The sequence below is a fragment of the Podarcis gaigeae genome (assembly GCF_964106915.1).
Source record: "Podarcis gaigeae genome assembly, chromosome: 1".
Lineage (NCBI taxonomy): Eukaryota > Metazoa > Chordata > Lepidosauria > Squamata > Lacertidae > Podarcis > Podarcis gaigeae.
The window spans coordinates 132,021,652-132,046,393 of record NC_139678.1 but is presented as its reverse complement, the minus strand read 5'-3'; the positions used below and the strand labels follow the sequence as shown (position 1 = coordinate 132,046,393).

Genomic DNA, 24,742 nt, shown 5'->3' with positions numbered 1-24,742 from the left:
GGTAAAAAAATCAAAAAAATCTATGCACACAGATTTTTTTTAATTTTTACATGCATTCCCTGCCCAAGTTGGGCAGTCAGTCAGGACCTTCTGAAGTGGTTCAGAGCTCAGCACTGGTGCCAGGACACCAGCAAAAGCTGTGCAAATGGGTTTGCTCTCTGCATCCCCAAGAGATAACTTTGGAGTGCTGGGTTCCTGCAGCATTCAAGATGGTTGTACACAGGCCAGCCCATCCATGAGGCAAGGTGAGGCAACTGCTTCAGGCGGCAGGATTCAGTAGGGCAGCAGATCCTATGAAGATTTTTCTTCCTACCTTGTTCCTGATGTTGATCTTCCCTCACCCCTTCTTTCCTTGAGGGGCGGGGAGATGTCATTCTGGGATCCTCCTCAGTGGCCAAATGTTTTGGGTCAGCCTTAGATATACAGCAGGGAAGCAGAAGCAAGCCAGCGTGATTCCTTGTGATGTGTGGCTGCTGGCTGGAGAGAAGCTGCCCAAGGCATTTAAAAAATATTCATTGCCTTTATTTTCCAGGATTTTGAAGATGGAAGTGGAGGCGAAGAACAGAGGCATGGGACTGGGTGATACTGATTAAAAAGAAGACTGCCCATGCAGAGAGGGATGGCCATACACCCAAAATGCTCCTGAACGGTGTAGCAAAAGTGTCACTGGAAAATCAGTGTCAAGCCTCAGCAAGGATGTGGTCAGGTTTGAAACCTGAAGGAAGGGAGTTTGTGTCAGTCCAAGTGGGCTGGAAACAGGCACATTGTCAAAACTAAGGATGGATCAAATGGATCTTATGAAGAGTGTGTCCTTATAGAAGAGACAAGCTGCACAGCTCAAGGAGCAATCCTTGAGGCCTTTATAGGAGCCAGTGTCATGTAGTAGTCAGAGGGCTGGAAGAAGGCATGAGTAGAATTCTCTACAGAGGAAGAACACACTACAATTTTTAAAGTAGGTCCTACTTGTACTGTACCTGTACAACAACACTTACACTAGTGGCCAAACTTGTGGAAAACTTTTGGAAAATGTGTATTTTTGAGGTTTGATGGCTCCTAACATCACTTTTCTTTGGAGCAATACCATAAAATTATATATCAATGGAAAGATATTTTAATGAAGAATGTAATGCAATGAAGTTTGTTCAATTATATGTATTCTATCAAAAGTTACAGCCAAATAACCAGAAAAAGGAAGCACAACTTGCTTAAGTTGATATGCAGTAGCTTTCCTTCATTTGAATGTAGCCAATGAGCATGAGTGTTTAGAGAGCGAATCAGGTGTCATCTTGTTTTGGCAATGACCCAGTCAGCTCACAGTAGGATTCAGCTAAATGTTATGTACTGGAGCTGAGAGGAGGACATTAATTATTGCTATCAAGTTGGTTGGTTTTTTTGTATTCTTTCATTTAGTGAGCTTGTAAAACGTAATAAAATTAAAGAAATGGTGCAGAGTTGACTGGTCACCCAGAAAGCCATGTAAAATAGTACTATTAAGTGAACAAGGCTACAGTTATGAAGAAATTAGAAGAAAAATCAGTGGAAACTTAACCGAAGGTGGCATTTCTAAATTTTTGAAGAGATATAAGGAGACTCAGTCACCACAAAACAAAACTGGTAAAGGCAGGAAAAGGTGCACAACAGCAAGTGACGATGAAAAATTGAGAAACTGTGCCTACGTGACAGAAGAAAATCATCTGGGTGTATACAAGATAACATGGGACAATGTACAGTGGTACCTTGGGTTACAGACACTTCAGGTTACACACTCCACTAACCGAGAAATAGTACCTCGGGTTAAGAACTTTGCTTCAGGATGAGAACGGCGGCAGCGGGAGGCCCCATTAGCTAAAGTGGTACCTCAGGTTAAGAACAGTTTCAGTTAAGAACGGACCTCCAGAATGAATTATGTTCTTAACCCGAGGTACCACTGTAATGTGAAGTTGAGTGCAAGGACTGTTCGGCGCAGATTGCAGAAATATGGTTTAAATGCTAAAATTCCAAGGAAAAAGCCATTGTTATCTCTCAAACAAAGGTTGAAAAGATTAAACTGAGCTAAAACCCATGTTCACTGGACTAATGGGACAGTGTTATTTGGAGCGATGAGACCAAATTCTCCTTGCTTGGTAGTGATGACATGAAATACGTGAGGAGAAGAAAATTTAAAATTCACAGCATGCTGTTCGTTGAAGGAAAACTATATGAAAATGATGTGTAGATGGTATTCAACACCAATAAAATTAGCAAAGATGTATAGAACTGCTTCTAATGTACAGTGGTGCCCCGCAAGACGAACGCCTCGCAAGACGGAAAACCCGCTAGGGTTTTCCGTTTTGGAGGCGCTTCGCAAAACGAATTTCCCTATGGGCTTGCTTCGCAAGACGAAAATGTCTTGCGAGCTGATAAGCTGCTTATCAGCAGATCCGCTAAAAGCCGCTAAGCCGCTAATAGTGCTAATCCGCTAAGCTGTCAATGGGCTTGCTTCGCAAGACAAAAAAACCGCTATACAAAGAGCCTCACGGAACGGATTAATTTCGTCTTGCGAGGCACCACTGTATGTTGGAATGGTAAAGAAAAAGAAGGCACATTCTAACATATGTGGTGGACGTGCAAGGTAACAAAAGCTTTCTGGGAAATGGTATATAATGAGTTGAAAAAAATGTTTAAAATAACATTTGTGAAAAAACCAGAGGTTTTTTTGTTAGGCATTTTAGGTGCAGAGATCTCAAAACAGCAGAAAAGACTATTTATATATGTGATGACAGCAGCAAGAATACTATTGGCCCAGAGATGGAAAGAAGGCAAAATTCCAACCAGAGAAGAATGGCTGATGAAGATGATGGAGTATGCCAAAATTGACCGGGAGAATCAGAGACCAGGATGAGAAGAAGTTTAGGAAAGAATGGAAAAAAATTACAGTTTTTTTAAGAGAACATCGTAAACACCTAAAAACTTTGGCAGGATTAGAGTAAAACTTGTAAAATACAAAATATAATGGAAAAGTTAATAATAGATATAATAAATTGGGGAAAAATAGGGTAAGTTGAATAAAAAGGGATTGACAATGAAATCCAGAGAAGGGCGGGGGGAAGTTAAGGGATTCGGAGAATCCTAAATGTGAAGGTGATTGATATGTTTAAATTGAAATTTGTTATGTAAAATTTAATTAAAAATAGTTATATAAAAAAGGAAATACCTGAGGAGAAGAATCGGAGAAGATTTACATCCTACTTGCATTACACCTACCGTGAAACACCCAGTTAGTGTTATGATCTGGGATTGTATGACAGCAAAAGATATGGGCAGAATGTGTGACATTAACAGGAATGTAAATGCCCGCAAATACGTAGCCCAGACCTTAACCCAATCGAAAGTCAGAAGCGACCCAGCAATAAAACCCAATTAGTAGAGGCAATAATTCAATCTGAGTTTCACATTATTACAGCTGCAGAACTAAAAAACTTGGTTCACTCCATGGGAAGGCTAAAGGTTACCCAACTAAGTATTAACTGACATGGTGAGAATTTTTGTATATCTCATTTTTTCTATGTGTTTCATGTTTCTTCTTTATGACTGCTGTTGTAATAAATAATCCTTCATAAAAGTTATTACATTATGTTATGGGTTTAGGGGATGCTTGTGCGTAAACGGTTGAGTTCTCAACTCATGCAATCTGTTTCTAAACTCTCCCAGTCCGCGGAGCCATGGACGTATGGCTACCTCAATCACTGGCAGAATCCGTCAGTGGGCGTTTCTGGAATTTACGCCAACATAAGAGTTCCTTAACGGAAACTCTCCTTCTGGATTCTCTGTGTGACAGTTTCCTACGCGGAGTGGGCGTCCCCAGTGGAGGTCCTGAAACCTCTCCGCTGTTCTCACTGGAAGTATCTTGGAGCCATCCCTCCGACTGAGTTTCTGTGGGAACTCTCTCTCTCCCCCTGCTGGTTCCTTCCTCAGCATCCGAGGCTCTCCTACCCTCCTTGAGCCCTTCCACCACCTGACTCTCCGATGGCAGTTCCCTGACACATTACATTCTTCATTAAATTATCTTTCAATTGATATATAATTTTATGGCATTACTCCCCAAAAAAGTCATGTTATGAGCCATCAAAGCTTGGAAATATTTTTTTCCCCAAAAGGATTCCACAATTTTGGTCACTAGTGTATGCATGTATTAGACAGACATGCTTGTAACACTCATGCAGGAAGCGTGGCAGAGTTTAGGAATATAATCCGAGTAAATTACTATCATATCCAAATATATGGTAGAGCCACATTGACCCCTTCTGGTTTCTAAGAACCATCAGTTTAGTACAGTATTTAGTTATTTCTTCAAAACAAAAAAGTTTGAGCATTTATAAACATATGAAAACAGTCTTGCTTCCGAATCTTTTTTTTCTACTCTAGAAAGGAGCAAAAAAATCAGATCAGGAGTACTCCACCATTTTGCTCAAATTGTTGCAAGCAGAATCAACACAGGCAAAACCTACTCCTGCTTCTTAATTGAGCTCAAACCCAAACCCTCCTCCATGACAATGCCTGCTTGGGGAAAGATAGAGGTGAGCTTTTGGAGGAGAGATGCTCTCGAAAGCTGCACTGCGTAAAGCTGCTACGGGGGAACAAATGCTCCACAACTAGTTCTTCTAACCTCCCAGACTAGCTTGATTTCTTCATCCACATGGTTGCATACCACACTGTTCTGGTGAGGTTTAAAAAGAAGGAAACCACACATGATGTGGTTATTCTCCATACCAGTGCTGCAAGTTGAGATGATGCCAATAAGGGAAAAAACTCATCTTATAACGCTTCTACCACTGAAATTCCTCATTGCCAGGGGTTGGACTTTATGACCCTTGGGACCCCTTCCAACTCTATGATTCTACATTGTTTCTGCATTTTAGCATTTATTTCAAGATATCTAGACTGCCCTTCATCCAAACAGATTTCAAGCTGGTGTACAGTGGTGCCTCGCAAGACGAAATTAATTCATTCTGCAAGTTTTTTTCTTCTTGCGAGTTTTTCGTCTTGCGAATCACGGTTTCCCATAGGAATGCATTGAAAATCAATCAATGCGTTCCTATGGAAACCGCCTTCAGACCAGGTCCAGGGACAGTCTGTCCCCCGACCTCTTCTGAAGGCTGGGGTGGGGGGACAAGGGCTTTTCTTCCCACCGCCAGCCTTCAGAAGGCTGTTCTGAAGGCTGGCGGTGGGAAGAAAAGCCCTTCTCCTCACCTCCCGCCCCGCAAGCTCCGGGGACAGGAGGGCTTTGCTGCCGACCGCCAGCATTTTAAAAGCCCCCGGGACAGTGGAGACAGCTCCAGGACCTCTTCTGAAGGCCGGCAGTGGGCGAAAGTCTTTGCTCCCGACGGCCAGCATTTTAAAAGCGGTCCGGGATAGCAGAGAAGCGCGCTTCCCTGCTATCCCGGACTGCTTTTAAAATGCTGGCCGTCGGGAGCAAAGACTTTCGGCCCCCACCGGCCTTCCTGGACCTCTTCTGAAGGCCGGGGGGGGGGGGCGAAAGGCTTTGCTCCCCACTGCCAGCATTTAAAAGAGGTCCCCGGAGATTTCCCTATGGGCTTTCTTCTTGCGAAGAAAGCCCATAGGGAAATTCGCCTTGCAGAACGACTCAAAAACGGAAAACTCTTTCGTCTTGTGAGTTTTTCATTTTGCGAGGCGTTCGTCTTGTGAGGCACCACTGTACAAAGGATATAAATATGCCAATTCATCAACGAAACATCAACATTCACAATGGAATGTCAAAAATGAGAGACAGCAATAATATTGTAAAACAATCATGCAGACTAAATACATCTGTTTAAATGCCCTGTCAAATATAACCTGGCACCAAAAGTATTGTACGGTTGGGGCCTAATGCCGTTTGAGGAGAGCATTCCCGAGTCAGGGCACCAACACATTAACATCATGGAAGCACAGCGTCAGGTGTGACAAGAGACAGGGGAGTAATGCACACAAGTTTCCATTTTAAGCCTACCTAATTTGCGCTTCCAGAAACAATGTGTGAACTACAATGCAGCACTATATGAACTAAAACACAGCTACCCTTCAAAATTCACATTTCTCCAAATTTACAATGCAATTTTCTAACTAAATGTGTACAAAATTGAGGAAAGTGCACAAAATGCATGTATTAGCAAAAAAAGCCATAAAAATTTGCTTGCAAAAATGTGTTAAAATCTACAATTAGGACACATATGCACTAAAATATTGATGAATTTTTAATGAAAATTTACAAACCGTTGTGGAAATGTGGAGAATGGAACTTAGGAGTGGAAAAACGAGACACAAAAGTTTAACAGATTTGTCCATCTCAAGATGTGACCAAGTGGAAATAGCAATCAAGCAGCTCAGATATGAACATGCTGCTACATTCATTTTCATTCTGAATGGTAAATGTAAACATGTGGGGGAGATCAGCTTAAGATTGGCGCTGCTGGGGAGCAGGGCCTAGAAGAAACAATACCTAGGAAGAGAGGAGTATTCCAAAAACCAAAGGCATTTGGTTCAAGCAATCACACTGATGCAGGAAAAACAATGGTAATAAACGTATTTCCAGAGGACAAGTGACCCTACTGCTTCACGGGAGTGTGAAGTTAAAGATAAACTTCACAGCAAATGATTAAAACAGAAGTGCATGCCACCAGATCAGATACAACATGACCTATCAGCCAATAGTTATTGCAGAGATAATTGTTCCAAATCAATCAATAACACCAAGTCACTTCATCACCGACTACAGAAACCACTTTCTTGCACGGGGCTTATAAGCCCATGTCCATGGTCTCACTGCCACCATTAGAGTGATAAACAGTTTAAACGGCACCAGGGTCTGATGTGTAGATCAACAGAGGCCCCATAAAGAATCTGCACAAGAGATTCTTCGACAGGGATTTACTACCTCCAGATTTTATTCTCTCGCTGCTAAGATTACTTCTGTCAAACACTGAGAAGAGATAAGTAAACAGAAAAGGGATTTTTCATGCTGTATTGTTCCGAAACAGTTTTAGAAAGGAATTCAAAGCTTAATGTGCTATTGGATTAAGCTATGCTAAGGAGCACCTGGCACTGAACTAAAAGGGGACCCAGTTGTATGATTTTCTCACTATGAAGCGCCCAGCAATTTGAATCATGCAACGAAACTGTCTAGATATTCTCTGAGGACAGTCACAGACTTCATGTTACTAGTGCCAAATTATATTAGACATTTAATTTTAAACCTTGGGTACTTAAATGTAAAACCTTACAACTGTAATAGTCATAAAGCAGTGGGGCATTCCATTTCTTAGAATGAATTTTTCTACACCCCCCTTTAATTTAACCAGCACCTCCTGTTTTGTAGCTCTACTCTCTATAAAGTAATTTATCTAATTAGGGGATGTTCACAGTTGCTTAAAAGACGGAAGCTGCAGGGAACCAAAGATCTTGATAGGAAAACCTTGAAAACTTATCCAGAGCTACCAAAAATCAATTTAATGTGAAAAAGTGCAGAGAAATAATGAATCCCAATATGTTTTTTTGCCTAAAATAAAACCATGTGGCAGGCACGCTCTCCAGCATATTGGCATTTGAACTGAGAAAGATCCTTAGCTTCTGCAGCTTACACATAAAAACCTTTTATTGAGCATAGGTGAAAAGGCTGAAATTAAAAAGATTCTTTCATTCGTCAACAAAATGGGCACAACCATGAGATCAATTAAAAAATGACATGGATGGAACTATTGGCTACCTCCTTATGGCCTTCCCACCCAGTCAGATCCTGACACATTCCCATCCTGTGAAACAATACTAGAAGCTAAAATTGTCTACAGAAATGCGGTCTTTGTATTGCTTTGCATTAGTCCAGCCTTCACCAATATATGCCCTCCAGTTGGGTTCGCCTATAACTCTCATCGGCCCCAGTCAGCATGGCCAGGGCACTGGGCACCACAGTTTCCCTGGCATGTCCCAAAGCAATACAGAGCCTACAATTTGCACACATCGTCACTGATGGGGAGTGCAACATTGTCCAGAACAGGCTGGTCACCAGGGCCCTGGATCTAGAGGCCACTAACCAACTGCTTTCCTGCCTGCCTAGTCTGGGCTGAGGTTCAGTATCCTTTTCCTCATCCATTTACATCCACGTTGAAGGTTTTCAAGGCAAAGCAAAAACCAAAGAGAAATGCATATAGCCCAAGCTCAAAAACCAAATGCTAGAAAATGAAATTTATCAAATTTTATAACCACCAAAATTTAAAAACCAATAGATTGGTACATGGAAAATAGAAAAGTGAATGTTTATATATGGTAAACATCGGGTATAGCATGTTTCAATCAAACATAGGTCTTCTTCGGTGGTATAACAGTCAAGCACAAGTTACTTCTGCAAATAGGCTGATAATCTTAGAACTCAGTTTCATGTGAGACAATACCTTCTGTAAATTCTGAAAGGGGGCATGTATAAAGCCATCTATAGGGACAGAGGGCAGCTGTTGCAACCTAAAACTCTGCAGAGAACACCAGAGAAGATGGTGATTTCATTAACATATGTTGGTTACACAAGAAAGATCCAGGATGTAATTCACAAACATTGACATTTGCTCAGAGAGATACCTATATATCAGGGTGACCCCTTGCTTGCATAAAACTGCAAAGAGAACCTAAGAGATGTGCTGGTTCATAGCTCATGCGAGCCTAAGGCATTGCCTTTGGACAGAATATTAGAAGGGGAAGAGGTGAACAGTAAGAATGCAGTCCTAAACACAATTACACACAGGAAGACAGTAAATAGTTACTATCAAGTAAACAGGTTTGGAGTTGTGTGCACAAATACATCAGGGACAGGCCCCATTGAACAACAAACATAACAGGACTGAGCAATAATGTTAAATTAAAAATTCTTTCTTTTTTTTTACCCAGACACCTAACAACTGTATCAATGTTGGTGTAAGTACAGGAGTTTACACTACAACTCTGTATGCACTCACTTTACTTTTTTTTTAAAGAATAATACTTTATTTAGAATTCAACAATAACAAAGGAAAAAAACCCAGAAATTGCTACATCAATTCATTACAATCAACCAATTTTAACAATATATAAATAGTAATTGAAAAATTACACATCACTTTTAACTTACTGAAATTTTCATATTACACTTTTATCTCTTTATCTCTTTCTTAACAGATCAAAGAGAGAAAGACCAAGAAAGGAGACACAAAAAAGAAAAAGGAAGAAGAAGGGGGGTGGGGGTAGAGGAAAAGAAAAACAAAACAAAACAAACACATTTGACTTCCGATTAGACTCATTGTGTTATTATTTCTACTATTTTTTCACACGCAGTTCCAAATTATTGTATTGCTTTCTTTGTTTTTGTCAGTTATCAAAAGACATTATATTTGTTGTTTTACAAGGATCATTCTATTTCTGCCAGGAGATATTTGTTATTGCAATGTTTTTCCAGATACTCTTTAAAGATTTTCCATTTTTTCCATACTTTCTGTTTTGGATAACCTCTAATTCTCCCTGTCTTCATGGCCATCTATAAGTTTTCTATCATTTGGACCTGCCATTCATTTATTATAGTTGTTTTGTCACTTTTCCAATTTCTTGCAGTTAAGATCCTGGCTGCTACTGTTGTGTACATAAAAAGTGGTCTAATTTCTTTTTTGATTTCTGGTGACATAATTGCCAGGAGGAAGGTTTCAGGTTTTTTTCTTAAATGAAAACTTAAATATTTTATTACATAAAATAATAATAATAAAATTCATTGTAGACGTTACCCCAAAATTCTTTAATGGCTGTGCATTCCCACCACATGTGCATATATGACTGTATACCATCTTTACACCTCAAGCAAATTGGTAGTCTGTTTTTATACATCTTTGCGAGTTCTTCTTTATTTTTACTTCTATGGTATTTGGAATTTCGTGTTGTATTAAATACTGTTCTATCTCATCTATGTTCAGTATCTCTTATATAAATTTTCATAATATTTCACAAAGCTCTGAATTATCATTTGTGGGTCTTCTATTACTTTTACTTCTATCTTCAATCTGTTGATTAATTTTTTGTTCCGCCTTTTTTTCAACTGCCAAGCTAGGAGCTTGTTTGGTTTATTGGCAAATTCAAAATTGCATTGTTTCAAAGTTCTTAAATTCCATTCCCTTTCTTGTTCTATCATAGTTGTGTAATCTGACTGTAATAATCTAATTTCTTGTTTTACCTTTTCATTCTTTGGGTTCTTGTTAAGTTCTTTTTCTTATTTAATTCTTCTAATAGTTTTACCTTTTTTCCTTCCCTTTTTTTCATAGAAATAAGAGTTTTGCTGAATAAAGTAACCCATGATCACTACCTTACCTGTGTCCCAGACCACATTTCTGTCTATACCTTTATCCCAATTGAATTCAAAAAAATCCTCTATTGTTTTTTTTGCTCCTTGTATTTTATTTCCATCGTTTAATAAGGATTCATTTAGTCTCCACCTTTTTCTTCCAGTTTTCCCAATTCCTTTTAAATTTAGAAATACTGGATTCTGGTCCGATATAGTTTTTGGTAGAATCTGTGTCTTATCTATTCTCCCAAGTAGCTCTTTAGGTAGCCAAACAGCAACTATTCTACTGGCGGATTTATTTGGTTCTGCAAAATAAGTATAGTCCCTTTCGGTTAGATGTTTAAACCTCCATGCGTCTTTTATGTCCATATTTTCTACCAATTCAAAAAAACCTGCGTGGCAGTTTTCCTTCTCTCCCCCCCTTTCCTGGTGTTCTGTCCACCTCAGGGTTTGTTACCCCATTTAAATCTCCCATGAGGATCATTTTTTCTTCTGTGTATTCCCGCAACCTTTTTTTTCTAATTCTTTGAAGAATTCTGCTTTTTTTTATTGGGATATATTCCAACTAGGATAATTACTTCTCCTTCGTTTTTAATTCTAATTATTGTTATTCTCCAATTAGAGTCTTTGTATAACAATTCTGGTTCAAGGCTTGGTTTAACATAAATTACTATTCCTCTTTTCTTAACTTGATCTGAGGAGATAAATGCGGATCCTAACTCTGGATTTATCAAGACTCTTCTGATTTTTATTTACGTGTGTTTCTTGTAAGCATATGATATCAAGCCTTTTTTCAGCAATATATTTTCTTATTCCTCTTTTTCTTTTCATTTAATCCATTTACATTCCATGATCATAATGTTAGATTCATATTTTATTTGTTAAAACAAAGTGATTACAATAAGATTTTTTTTTGTGTACAGGAAGTTTTTTGAAGATTCTATTCACATTCAGAGTTTTGCTCCGGAACCACAGATTTGGGACTGGAGTCAACATATGTTCTTTGTCTTTTTCCTCCTAACTCTTCCTTCCTAAATTGGAAGGAAATTCCTTCTGGAAATTCCCACTTAATGAATATTGATTTCACTTTGAGCTCTTTGGTTAGAAACTGGAATCTATCTCTTTTTTTTAATAGACGGGGCAGGATTTCTTTCAAGATTATTATTTCATTTTCCTCGATTTTAAAAAATGTTGGGCCTCTTATTTGTAGAATTTGATTTTTTAGTTTGTTTGAACTGAACGTAATTAAACAATCTCCTGGTCATTTATTTACCTTAGCTTTTTTTGAATTTACTCTAAATACATTCTCGGTATTTTTTATTTCCTCTTCTTCCATGTCTAACCAAGTGGCCAGTTCTTTAATAATCGTCGTTTGTATGTTTTCCTCTGGGGTTTCTGGGACCCCTCATAGCCTGAGTTTTTTCTCTAGTCTGCTTTTGTAAAATAGCCATTGCGTCCCATGTTGCCTCTTGGGTTATTTTGAATTATTCATTTTCTGTTTTAGTCCTTTCCCATTCTTTCTTATTCTCTCTGAATTCTTTTGAGGATTTTTTGGATATTTCTTCCATATTTTGTGCTTTACCTGTTTTTTCAATTCTGCAATCAATTTTGTATTTTCCTCAATTTCCCCTCCATCCTGTCTAATTTATCATTGATTCCTTTCACCTTCTCACTCAACTCTGTCCTTAATACTCCTGTCATTTTTCAGACTCCAAATTAATTTTTTTAAATCCATTTCAGAATCCAATCCAGAGTTCCTCCTTTTGTGCTGATTGCGCGAAGAAGGCTTTTTTTGATGAGGACATATTTACCCTTATTCTTCTGTTTTCAATCTCAATGTTTTATTATTTCGATATTTCTATCCTTTTCAGGGGGGAAGAGAGAGTTGGGGTTAGGATTTAAAAGAAGAAAAGAGGGGGGCGGCGGGATTGAGTATTTAATTCAAAATTTCCTTTTTGAGTTAGGTTCCTTAATTTCAAAGGTATTCCTCAATTTGTTATTTCCTTATTGCCACCTTCTTAATACGTTTTAACGTTCTGGAGGTTTGTGGTTAAGATATTTATTTTAATGCGTCTTAATAATTATTTTACTTTCATCACAATCCACCCAATCTTTTTTCAAATAAAAAAAACTAATCAAAATTATTTCAAATTAACAGGATTAATAAATGAGCTAAAAAAATTATGCTTATGGACACTTAATTATAATATAATCAATTCTATTCTGTCCCCCAGTAAATTATATAATTCTCTTTAATATTCCCCAATCCCAATTCCCACACAGATTTGATCTCTTACTGGTATTTTATGAATTCATCACTTTTAAAATCTCTCTTTTTTTCCTATTGCCTTCTAAATTCCTATCCAAAAATCCCATAAATGCATTATTTACAGTATAAACAGTTGTTACCTTTCTTGTAACCAATTTATCTTATTATTGTTATCCCTTTATGCTATTACCACTTAGTTCATTTAGTTGGTTTTCTTGTTGTCTTCCGTCAAAGGCTATTCACATTCAGTTCCTCTTATTCTTTTGTTACTGCTGCTCAGTCTCATTTAAAGTCTATGTTTCTCTCTCTCTTCTTCTTCTTTCTTTTCCTTTCTTTTTTATGGGTTGCAGTTATATTTTCCGCCACTTGGTGTCACTATTTTCTCTTTTCCAGTTCAACCAAAGGCTCTTTTCCTTCTTGTTTCTTCTTCTGAGTTGCCTCTTTTATTCAGTCTCCTTCTGTGGTTTCCGGTTTCTTCATTTAGTCCTTTAAGCACCCCATCCCTCCTCTGAACCACACCACACCATCATTGCCAGAGGAACAGGTCCAAAAGCCAACAAACTAACGCCCACACAAAGAAATCAAAATAGAATGCAAAGAAACCAGTGGGTTCATTTCCTTTCTTGTTGTCTCTTTTGTGGCAACTGCTGGTTTCCTTTTAATATTTAAATCCCTTCAAGTATTTCTTTCAGTCAGTATGCCACTCTTTGTTTTGATCTCGCCTTTGTAAAATAAAGTCCTTTAAGGCAGTTTTTCCCCCTTTAAATTTCACTCATTTTTGTTGCTGAGCCTTGCGTTAAGCAGCTGTGTTAGAGTTCAATTACAATGAGAATAAACTCAGTTTATATTCCCTGTTGGTTTGTTTCAGCTGTTTACATAAATCATCTAACTGGCTTTGCATTGTTCAACTCTTGTTAAAGGTAAAGGTACCCCTGCCCGTACGGGCCAGTCTTGACAGACTCTAGGGTTGTGCGCTCATCTCACTCTAGAAGCCGGGAGCCAGCGCTGTCCGCAGACACACGTGGCCAGTGTGACGAAGCTGCTCTGGCGAACCGGCACCAGAGCAGCACACGGAAACGCCGATAACCTTCCCGCTATAAAGCGGTACCTGTTTATCTACTTGCACCTGGAGGTGCTTTAGAACTGCTAGGTGGGCAGGAGCTGGGACCGAACGACGGGAGCTCACCCTGCCGCGGGGATTCGAACCGCCAACCATGTGATCGGCAAGTCCTAGGCGCTGAGGTTTTACCCACCGCCACCCGCGTCAACTCTTGTTAAGGCTTCTCTATTTCAGATTATTCACCTTAGATATCACACCCCCTTTGTGTATTTCACTCTATTTTTTAGATTTTTATTTCCTTCTATTTTGGAGGATTGTTTTCAATAGCCAATTAGAGTTATAAAGTGAAGTCTGGAATTTTTTACTGCCGCCTGTGCCGTTTCGGGTCTGAGGCTTCTTGTCGCGGGGGAGGTCCTCTCCTTGCGCTGGGGCTGCCCCCTCTATCGCTTGACGACGGAGAAAGGGAAATCCCTCTTTGATGCTGCTGGAACCACTTCAACTCAGGGTCACCCCCTGAGCTTTTTCTGGGGTTGCGTAGCCTCCGCACCACCCTAAAACCCCCACCAACCACCGCTCTTGCTCCAGGGAGCCCACAGAGTGCACGGTAAAAACAGGCAGTCTGTATGCACTTACTTTACAAATCAAAATTAATTTAATCAGGCTTATCTTTTGAGAAGATATGTATAAGTGTGAATTATTTTTTGGGGGATGGGGTATGGTAGTTTATTTCACTTAATTGCTGTTGACTTCAAGGTGTCCAACCATGCAGTGGGGTAGGAAACCTGAACATAATGCCAATATATTTCACATCTGGCGACCCATGCGCCCCTTTGGTTTCAGATAGTACAAGAGTAAAAGGTAAAGGGACCCCTGACCGTTAGGTCCAGTCGTGGCCAACTCTGGGGTTGCGGCGCTCATCTCGCTTTATTGGCCGAGGGAGCCGGCGTACAGCTTCTGGGTCATGTGGCCAGCATGACTGAGCTGCTTCTGGCGAACCAGAGCAGCACACGGAAATGCCGTTTACCTTCCCGACGGAGTGGTACCTATTTATCTACTTGCACTTTGACATGCTTTCAAACTGCTAGGTTGGCAAGAACAGGGACTGAGCAACGGGAGCTCACCCCGTTGCGGGGATTCGAACTGCCGACCTTCTGATCGGCAAGCCCTAGGCTCTGTGATTTAACCCACAGCACCACCCATAGTACAAGAGTAGACAAGTCTAAAAAGCCCAGGACACAAATTTCCACGGTGCTCTAGTGGCTAGATAGGAGGCTTCGTTTGGCCAGAATCTAGTGCTGTGGTACCTCGGGTTACATACGCTTCAGGTTACAGACTCTGCTAACCCAGAAATAGTACCTTGGGTTAAGAACCTTGCTTCAGGATGAGAACAGAAATTGTGCGGTGGCAGCACAGCAGCAGCAGGAGGCCCCATTAGCTAAAATGGTACCTCAGGTTAAGAACAGTTTCAGGTTAAGAATGGACCTCCAGAACAAATTAAGTTCTTAACCAGAGGTACCACTGTACAGTCAACCTTAAGGGTTGAATGGAATCCATTCCGGAAGTCCGTCCGACTTCCAAAATGTTTGAAAACCAAAGGACAGCTTCTGCAGCCAATGGGAAGCCCCATCAGATGTTCGGCTTCCCAAAATAGTTCGCAAGCTGGAACAGTCACATCCTGGTTTGTGTTGTTCGGGAGCTAAAACGTTCGAGAACTAAGCTGTTTGACTACCGAGGTACGACTGTATACACTTCCAGCGTTAACACTAAATACATTACTTTGGTAAATGAACCCCCATAGCCACTAGAGCTGTGCAAGTTTGTGTCCCAGGCTTTTTAGACTTGTCTACCTATGTACTATCTGAAACTCAAAGGGTGCATTGGTTGCCAGATCTGATTCCACCCCCCCCCCCCAAGCTCTCCTAAGCCACTAATGTGCATAAATAGGCCCTGTGGTACAACTCTCCGGGCAATATGTGCATGGCACCTTTAAAGAAAAATCCCACCCCTCTTCCATAGGGCAGAGAAGTGTGTAAATTGGCTGTGTTTCCGTAGACTAATAGAGTGTAAAGCAGGAGTGGGGAAAAACTTAATCTGGCTACAGGGGCCACTCATCTGTCAATCACCTGACATCACACAACATCAGGTGATTAAACTTTGACCCCGTACCATGCAAAGGAAGAATCAAGTGCACCTTTCTTCCTTTGCAGCCCCAGCTATAATTCAAGTTCTGGCTGCAAAGGAAGACTATTTGCAGCTCTGGCTCAGGAAAATTCTTCCTTTGCAGCTGGAGCCACAGGCCGAATTCAAGCTGTGGCTGCAAAGGAAAAATTGGAAGTGTGCTCTAAGTGTGCTCCGTTTCCAAATGCAATTCAAAAAGTGCTGAAATCGACCAGCATCCTTGTTGGTTTGGCTTCATGGTTTTCCTTTGTCCCATGCCTGTTGTGATAGAAGATGGGTTTGGTTTGGGAATAACAAAGAGACTTGGCAAGTCTAATTAGGCCATGGGCCAAAGTTTGCACTGCTGGTGCAAAGATCCTTGTCATCAAACTCATTTTAAATAACATGCTTTACCATGATTCTTATCTCTCTGTGGAGAGCATTTTATGAATCTATATAAAACTGTTAAAATAAAAAATTCTCCCACTGTCTTACCACTACTAATGCCTGAGTTTGCAGCAACTGCCACCTCACTCCACTGGTCGGCACTGGAGACTGAATAGGAACGCTGGTGCATTCCATCAGGGCGACTGTTGAAGGAAACCAGACTGATGCCGCTTGCCATCTGAGACACAGAAGTACTAGTAGTCACATTTCCTAGAAGCAAAAGGATTGAAAGTTACTGAAAGTGAGAAACAAATTTTACATTCAGGATAACAAAGTGGGAACAAAGAAACAATCATCTTTGACATACTGCTGATTGATGTTGTCATTATTAGGTATCTTCCAAAGTCCCCCTTACAGAGAGAGTCACACACGGCCCCGCTAGTAAAATCTCTCTGTATATTCCCTTTGTTTTAAATCAAGTTGGGAATTAAAAGTATGAACCTGCATTTGGCTATGATGAAAACTCCAAACCAAACAGAGTTTATGAGAGAAGGCATAATGATAAATTTGGAAGCCTCAAATGTCAGTCTCAAAGTTGTTTTTAAATAATAAATACATGCTAAGTGATTGTATAATTCACTTGAAATGTTTGAAGTCATTATTTTATTAGATAGAGTTATCCAAGTCATGCTACTGCAGAGAGTTAGAATTAGGCAATTTACTCTTCTTTGTCTTCATCGAAGATTGGGTTGTTGTAAGAAATTTTGAAGACAGGAGAACAGCAGTGGTACACCAGTGATTAGTGATAACAGTGAACAACTCTTCTCATTGTGACACTTTTGTGGGTGAGCTGAGAGTCTGTTTGAACCTTGGGTGAGAGGGAGTGTCAGAAGGATAATGAAGTGATATTGATTTATATGTGTCATAGACTGGTTGGATGCAGAGGAATGGTGGGAGGAACCAGCTAGGGAACCTTCAAGGGAAGACAATATATTAGTAATTCTGAATTAATATAACATTTTAATATGTAACTGTGTATTTTTGCTGTCCGTTGTTTTGGTTTCCTGTAAACCGCTTAGAGATATTTTTATAATATTAAGCAGTATAGAAATAAAATAAACTGAATGGAAGTGGGACATTCCCATGTTCCACTAAGTCAAATGATAGCTTAGAATGAACATGGAGGTTTTCAGAGAATGGCTCACAGATGCTTCGCTCCTCCCCAGCCCATTTTGCTGCCATGCTGCGTAGCTGGGTTGGATGAACCAACGCTTGCGGTCAAGCTATTTCCCCCTTTTTTTTTTGCAAATTAAATTTTTATTGATTTTCAGTAAACATGCATACATTCATAAATTACACATATATAGGTTACATGTTTAACTTAGGCTCTATCATGCCTCTGAGTTCCCTCCATTTCTTTGGTAAGTATCAAATAAAATTCTAATGTCGCGTACTTTATATATCATATTAGCAACTACACGCTTGTAAGAGTTATTCCAACCCTACCAGTGTCTTCAAAGATTTACAGTTGTTTCTTATATACATCAAATATTTACTCCAATTTTCTTGAAACTTCTGCTCGTCCTGATCTCTTAATTTTCCTGATAGTCTGGCCAGTTCTGCGTAGTCCATCATTTTAACCTGCCAGTCTATTATATTCGGTATTATGTCTGTTTTCCAATTGTGAGCTAACATATTTCTGGCTGCTGTCGTGGGCGGTCAAGCTATTTCCATGAGCTACAATCAAGCTACTAGTTCGAGATTAGTCTGGAGAGTTTTTAACCACGAGCCCATATTCAGACAACTGCAAAGCTAAAGCTAAACATGCTTAGCTCAATGAGGCAGCAAAAGGGAACAGAGAGGTGGCTGCTAAGCCAAGTTATGCCTTAGCACGAGATGTGAACCAAGCCTATATAATCTTGTGATTTCTGTATGTTGGTACAGAAAAAGAAGGGTAAAGCTAAATTAACAGTGACTATGGCAGCTTGCAAGGGAGCAAATGAAAAAAGGAACTCCACTGAACTCAGGCCACTCACTCCTCTCTCTCTCTCTCTCTCTCTCTCTCTCTCTCACCCCCCCCCCACTAACACACACACACACACACACACACACACACACACAGTTAACGTCTCACATTAAAATTACAGAATTCCCAATATGGCTTGCGCTGCATAGGACAAACCTTATTCCTGTTACTACTATGTAAAGCTCCCAAATTTATATTTTAAACATTTTGACTCAATCAAAAATACCAGCAATGCTATTATAATCACAGCACTGTAATGTGTTAACTGCTGCTTCTATCACATATTCATCACAATGCTCCTGCAAAGTAGTTCTCCAGGAAGCAAGGTCCCACTCTCAACTTCAATAAGGATTTTTTAACATGACCATATTTAACATATTTATGCAATACTCATGCAACACGATACTGAAAAATGTCCAAGAACATAACAGATTGGCCAGCCAGAGCATGAATTCAGTCACTTATTAGGATTCTGCATCTCATGAGAGAGATCTTATTGTGAAGAGGTTCTTGTAAAGCTTTAACGTCAAAATCTTACATGCAAGGGCTAGCAGCACTTCAGCATCTGCCTCACTTTCAGTTTATTAGAATTAACATAAAATACATGGTCAACTACCTGGTTTATTCAGAGTTCTGAAAGACTGCCTCTACAAATGTATCATATACGCATCATCTGGCTGCTTTAGTTGATTAGCAGGGGGCAGTTAAATTACTATGCTAATCCATGTATTCTCAGCACTGCTTCCTTGATATGGATATGTGTATATGCTTACTGAGAAACCTTGATTAGTTCAAGCTTCAGTGTGTCAAAAGCTCCAGATTCTTTCCAAAGAATAATTTTAGCTGTATTCGCATCTGTAAAATGTAGGAGCTGATTTGAAAATGTACTTACCTCTAACATATGCTATTTTTCTTTAACTATTTGCATTTCAAAGTGACTATTGCATTTATATATGAATGACTACCAGTATGTTGCCAAAAATGGGCTCAAATGAGCAAGGATGATGCTGGTTTTCTATTGAAGAACAATGTTTTTCATCTTCTGTAACATCACAAAGGAAAAAAAACCCTTCAGTTATAGGAACCTTTATTACATTTAAAATACTCAACTGATATTCTAAAATATTTTACTATGGGGAAAAATTATCCAAAACATTCTTCTACAATGGTAAGAAACAATGGCTGACATCAACATTACAATCCAAGATAACTTAATTCCTGGTATAAAGAGTACGAACACCATATTTTTGACAGCAAATAAATTATCATGTATAAGATACGTATTAGGAGCAGAATTTATATTTTATTAATTAAGGAAGGGGAAACAACAGATGGTGTAAATTACAGTGGAACCTTGGTTCTCGAATGCCTTGGTACTCGAACATTTCGGCTCCTGAACTCCAAGACTTGGAAGTAAGTGTTCCGGTTTTTGAACGCTTTTTGGAAGCCAAATGTCCAATCCGGTTGTCAGCTATTGTTTCCGCGATGCCTGTGCCAATTGGAAGCCGTGCCTTGGTTTTTGAACGTTTCAGAAGTTGAACAGACTTCCGGAACGGATTACGTCCAAGAACCAAGGTATCACTGTATTTTGTGCATAAAAGTTATATACAACCATTCAGCAATGGTTTTAGGGCAGTTTACAAAACCTACTGTAGTTTTTCTGATCTTTCCTTTGTAGTATGCAGCCCTCACAGCTGAACTACAGATTACACTGGAGCAGCAGAGTCTCATCCTGCTTGCAAATGTATTGAAGCAGGTATGGGGGGACTGGAGGGGGGCAGATATGCCTTCCCCTGTGGGGAGAGGGAAGAGGGAAGAGGGAAGAGGGAAGAGGGAGACTTTAAGCAGCAAAATGACCTGAGAGGGAATGGCGAAGCAGCCTCTGCCAATAATTAATGCTCCAATCAAGACTGCAGCCTTCACAACCACACATAAAAGGACAGGGACACACAACTGTATGCAATGTGTAGTTTTGTCTAGAGCAGGGTTGCCTAACATGGCTCTCTCTACAGTTTGTTGGGTTCTATCTCACATCTGTCCTTGCAGGGACGATGGAGCTGTAGTCCCACAGTACCTGGACGGCCAGAAGCCAGTTGCGTGACCTAGAGCAAAACAAAATGAGCAGGATCTGGCCCAAATTAAGGAAGATTAAGTCCCATTCAAATCAACACAAGTGCACGTAACTCAATTCCTCCCATTTAAATCAATGGATCCTGCCCCCTCTTAACGTCCTAGTGCATATTTTGGAGGTACATTGCTAGATATATTTTTGTGTCAGTGTTACTACCTATTCAATATATGGGAAGGAATATATGGAAAGTAATATTCAAGAGTTGTATCCTATTCAGAAGTTTTTGGTGTTATTTATATAGGCTAATTCTCCAGTCAACATAGGGATACACCCACCCACACCCACCCTTGCAAGTCCTTTCTAATATGTTTTATTAGCAATTTATTTTTCTGGGTGGTCCTGCCACTTGACAGCTGGCCAATAAGCTTTCATAGATTTGTAGAGCTGGAAGGGATTCCAAGCGTCATCTAGATCAGTGTTTCCTAACCTTGGGCCTCCAGCTGTTTTTGAACTACAATTCCCATCATCCCTGACCACTGGTCTTGCTAGCTAGGGATGATGGGAGTTGTGGGCCAAAAACATCTGGAGGCCCAAGGTTGGGAAACACTGATCTAGATCAACCCCCAGCAAAGCAGGATTCTCGACTAAAGCATGCATGACAGATGGTCGTCCACCCTCTGCTTAGAAAGGAAGGAGGGTCCACCACTTCCCAAAGGAGTCCATTCCACTATCAAACAGATTCATCATCAGGAAGATGTTGAGTCAGAATCTTCTTTCTTGTAGCATGAAGCCATTGGTTTGGATCCTAGCCTCTGGAGTAGGAGAAAACAAGCTTGCTCCATCTTCCATGTAACATCCCATTAGATATTTGAAGATGGCTAGCATATCTCCTCTTGGTTTTCTCTTTTCCAGGCTAAATATACCCAGCTCCTTCAACCATTCCTTGTAAGGCTTGGTTTCTAGACCCTTGATCCTCTTGGTTGCCCTCCTCTGCACACACTCCGTAAATTGTGGTGCCCAGAACTGCACACAGTCCTCCAGGTGTGGTCTGACCAAGGCAAAATAGAGTGGGACTATGAATTCCCTTGATCTGGACACTATACCTCTGTTGATGCAGCCTAGAATAGCATTAGCCTTTTTTTGCTGCTACATCACACTGATGACTCATGTTAAGCTTGTGGTCTACTAAGACCCCAAGATCTTTAAAAATGTACAGACTAACTCTGGGTTTCAACTCCTCAGAGTGAAACTCTAAGTTATTATTCTTCAGGAGTTTTTTTCTTCTTTTCTTTATAGAGTCTACATGTCTTTAATATTCAAAATAGATTCACAGTTCCTTTAATAAAGGAAAAACACAGAGTGGCTCCATATGTCTAGGATGCTCCAGAAGCAATTGCAAATCTTATTTCAGAAGTGTGGGCTCTATAAAGAGGGGGGGGGGGACTCCTGAAGAGGAAGAATTTGTGTATAAAATGAAATATAAAAGTTAAGAAACATAAAGGCATAAGATGAAACAGAACATAAAAATCTAAGCAGAAAACACAAATAGAGTATACATCTGAATTTAGGAAGCCAGAGTAATCATTAAGATGGACAAATAATTTTTCATGCAGGACAGTAGGTTCCCATATTTCATTGACTGAAGAAAACATGGTTTGATATTTTAGCAATACTGGCCATGTTTGCACAAACAAATCCTGCCTTGACATGCCAGATTATACAGTAGTCCCTTAGGTCCTGCTTTATTCCTTCTTTTGTACAAGCAGGAAAACAAAATAGGAAGCTGGTGTTAGCCATTGCTTCTTCCCGTTACGTGCAAACCAGGAATGATTTCAAAACAAGCCAGGACTCAGATGCTGCCTGGAGAACAGTTTGCCTTCTCTTCATCCACACAAGTGAATAGGAAGGAAAAGTGCAGGAAGCTTGTTCTTAAGTCTTTCTTGTTCCATCAACCCATCTTTCACCAAGTTTAGCAGCATGATTGTAAAAAAGCAAAATGGGAATAACTTCTTTAAACCTTGTGAAGTTTCAAGATCAACTTTATAATTTTAGATGCACAAATTAATCTATTCAACCTGTTTTGTCACTCTCAAACAATTTTATCTGATAATAAGATTGGTATGTTTTTATAAAACTCGGTATGGCTGCTAGTTAAATATATCATCTGCATAGATTTATTTTCTAATCTAATTTATGGTTGTAACACTTATTTCCTTATTTTATCTTAAAAATAGAGCAAAAGGGTCTACTGAAACAGTTAAAGTAGTTCAAGACTGTGGGTAACCCTATATTGTGCTGACTTAGAGAAAGTTACGTAGTACAAGCAATACATTGGGCGACAGCCTAAGCACAAGTGGAGAGAGACTGAATGGATATGGTCCAATCATAGGCTACAGCTCATAGAAGTGTCTACAACAGGCTGATGACAAAACAAATACTTGAATCTGTGCAGCAGTGCTATTCCAAGTATTAGAGAGACTGCTTCCTCTATGCCCCATAGAATAATAATGCTGAGTTCTTAGAGTCTGTTGTCTGTCCGGATCTCAAATATAAGGTAAAGGTAAATGCCCCTGGACACTTAAGTCCAGTCAAAGGCATCTATGGGGTGCGGTGCTCATCTCGCTTCAGGCCAAGGGAGCCATAATTTGTCCGCAGACAGTTTTCCGGGTCATGTGGCCAGCATGTGACGCAACGGGACACTGTGATGAGTGCCAGAATGCATGAAAACGCTGTTTAGTTCCCCACCACAGCAGTACCTATTTATCTACTTGCACTGGCATGCTTTCAAGCTGCTAGGTTGGCAGAAGCTGAAACAGAGCAATGGGAGCTCACTCTGTCACTCGGATTCAAACTACCGACCTCCTGATCGGCAAGCCCAAGAGGCTCAGTGGTTTAGTTGAGACACCACATTGGGAGCAAAATTTTAACACGGTGCATTCAGGGGGCAGGGGAGATGGGACAACACATTATATCCTAAAATATTATTTACTGGTCAGACGATACATTTTTTTGTTTTGGCAAGGTGTGCAGATGTGGCTGCACCCATTTCAATTTGGTTTCCGACTCCCATTTAGGAATCACCTGTGCTAGGAGAGGGCAGGGTGAGGGCACACCTCTTCGTTTTCCAGCACCATCAAGAATAGTCTGCTTCTGGATTGTCTGTCTAGGATGGGAACTGCGGCCTCTTCTTCTGTCCTGTAGCATTTGTACTACAAGGATGTGCAAGGTTCCATCTTAAAGCATGAGGCATAACATACTGTTTAACTCCTGCAAAAGGTTGTTTAGAGAACTAAACCAAAATATCATTGGTATGCCAACACACACCTCTCTCTCCTTTCCTGCTTCTGATGTGCAAAGTCTGAATAGCAGTAAGGAATTAAAAAGTTTATGTGTCCATATCAGACTGGTGCAAAGGTGTAACATGACCCCACATAAACTAGTTTATAAGGAAATAATACTGGGCTTCTCTAGGTACACAGATTTGTAAATTAAAAGGGGGGGGGGAGTTTTAAACCCTTATACAGGACTAGTGAGCTTCCAGAATGTACAGCATGCTAAGGTGTTAACAGCGAGATTAAAAAGGCAAGCGGAGGTAGGATAGAAGAGAAGTTTGACCTGCTAAAGCCCGCAACAACTCATAGTAAGTATCTGGCACGGGGGGCGGGGGGGGGGGGAGAGACCTAAGCAGGAGGACTCCTCTTACAGGGTGGTGATACACTGCAATATTTGGTTGCAGGTTTCAACTGTTATCAAATATTCAGTTCACCTATGCTTATAATGAAAGATGTGATACAAAATAAAGGTGATAAAATGGATTTAGCAGCTAAATATAAGATGCTCAAGCATTTTCCTTTATCCTAGGTTTTGAGATCTATACACAATTCTCAATTGCTCCTTTTACAAGCCTTCGGAGAAAAAGGAATGTCATTTAGCAATCTTTATTTTCTTTGGGTCTTCTTCAAAACCTCTCATGTTGGCATGATAATTCCGTAGCAGATTATGAGTGGCTGCCGTCTCCTCAGGAATCATGTGTCATGCTTTCAAGAACGCATCAATAATGTTTCTAAGGTAACATGAGATACTGTACTTGCTACTTTTCCCTCAGCAAAGTATGACCTGTCTTGGAGTCAAGACAGACACTTTACTACATGTGCCTAATTAAAGCCGAATCCAGCAGAACTCACTCAGAGTAAGTTAATAAGACAAATATAGTCTTGCTACATATTTTTAGCAGCAATAGGGCTAGCTAGCGTTATCTTAAATTTAAGTGACTGACAAAGCCTATTAAATGTAGATAAACTAAAAATGGATGTTCTGGCTGATGATGTGCATCTGAGAATACATCACCTTTAAACACTCTGCCCAATGTGTTTCCGCCTCGCACCAAGGCTGCCTCACCTCATTGTCATATAAGCCAACTAATCAGATCAAAATCAAAGAAAGGAGAA

At 40.0% G+C, this 24,742-nt stretch overlaps 1 protein-coding gene across 4 annotated transcripts in view; it reads right to left on the bottom strand.

Annotated features, from left to right (window-relative positions):
- AGAP1 (ArfGAP with GTPase domain, ankyrin repeat and PH domain 1) overlaps nt 1-24,742 on the bottom strand; it is a 316,238-nt gene that overhangs the window by 97,727 nt on the left and 193,769 nt on the right. For all 4 annotated transcript variants that reach the window (XM_083706024.1, XM_083706025.1, XM_083706026.1 and 1 more), the window contains one exon: nt 16,306-16,467. In XM_083706024.1, the coding sequence (XP_083562150.1) occupies nt 16,306-16,467 (162 nt within the window). The remainder of the gene's footprint in view (nt 1-16,305; nt 16,468-24,742) is intronic.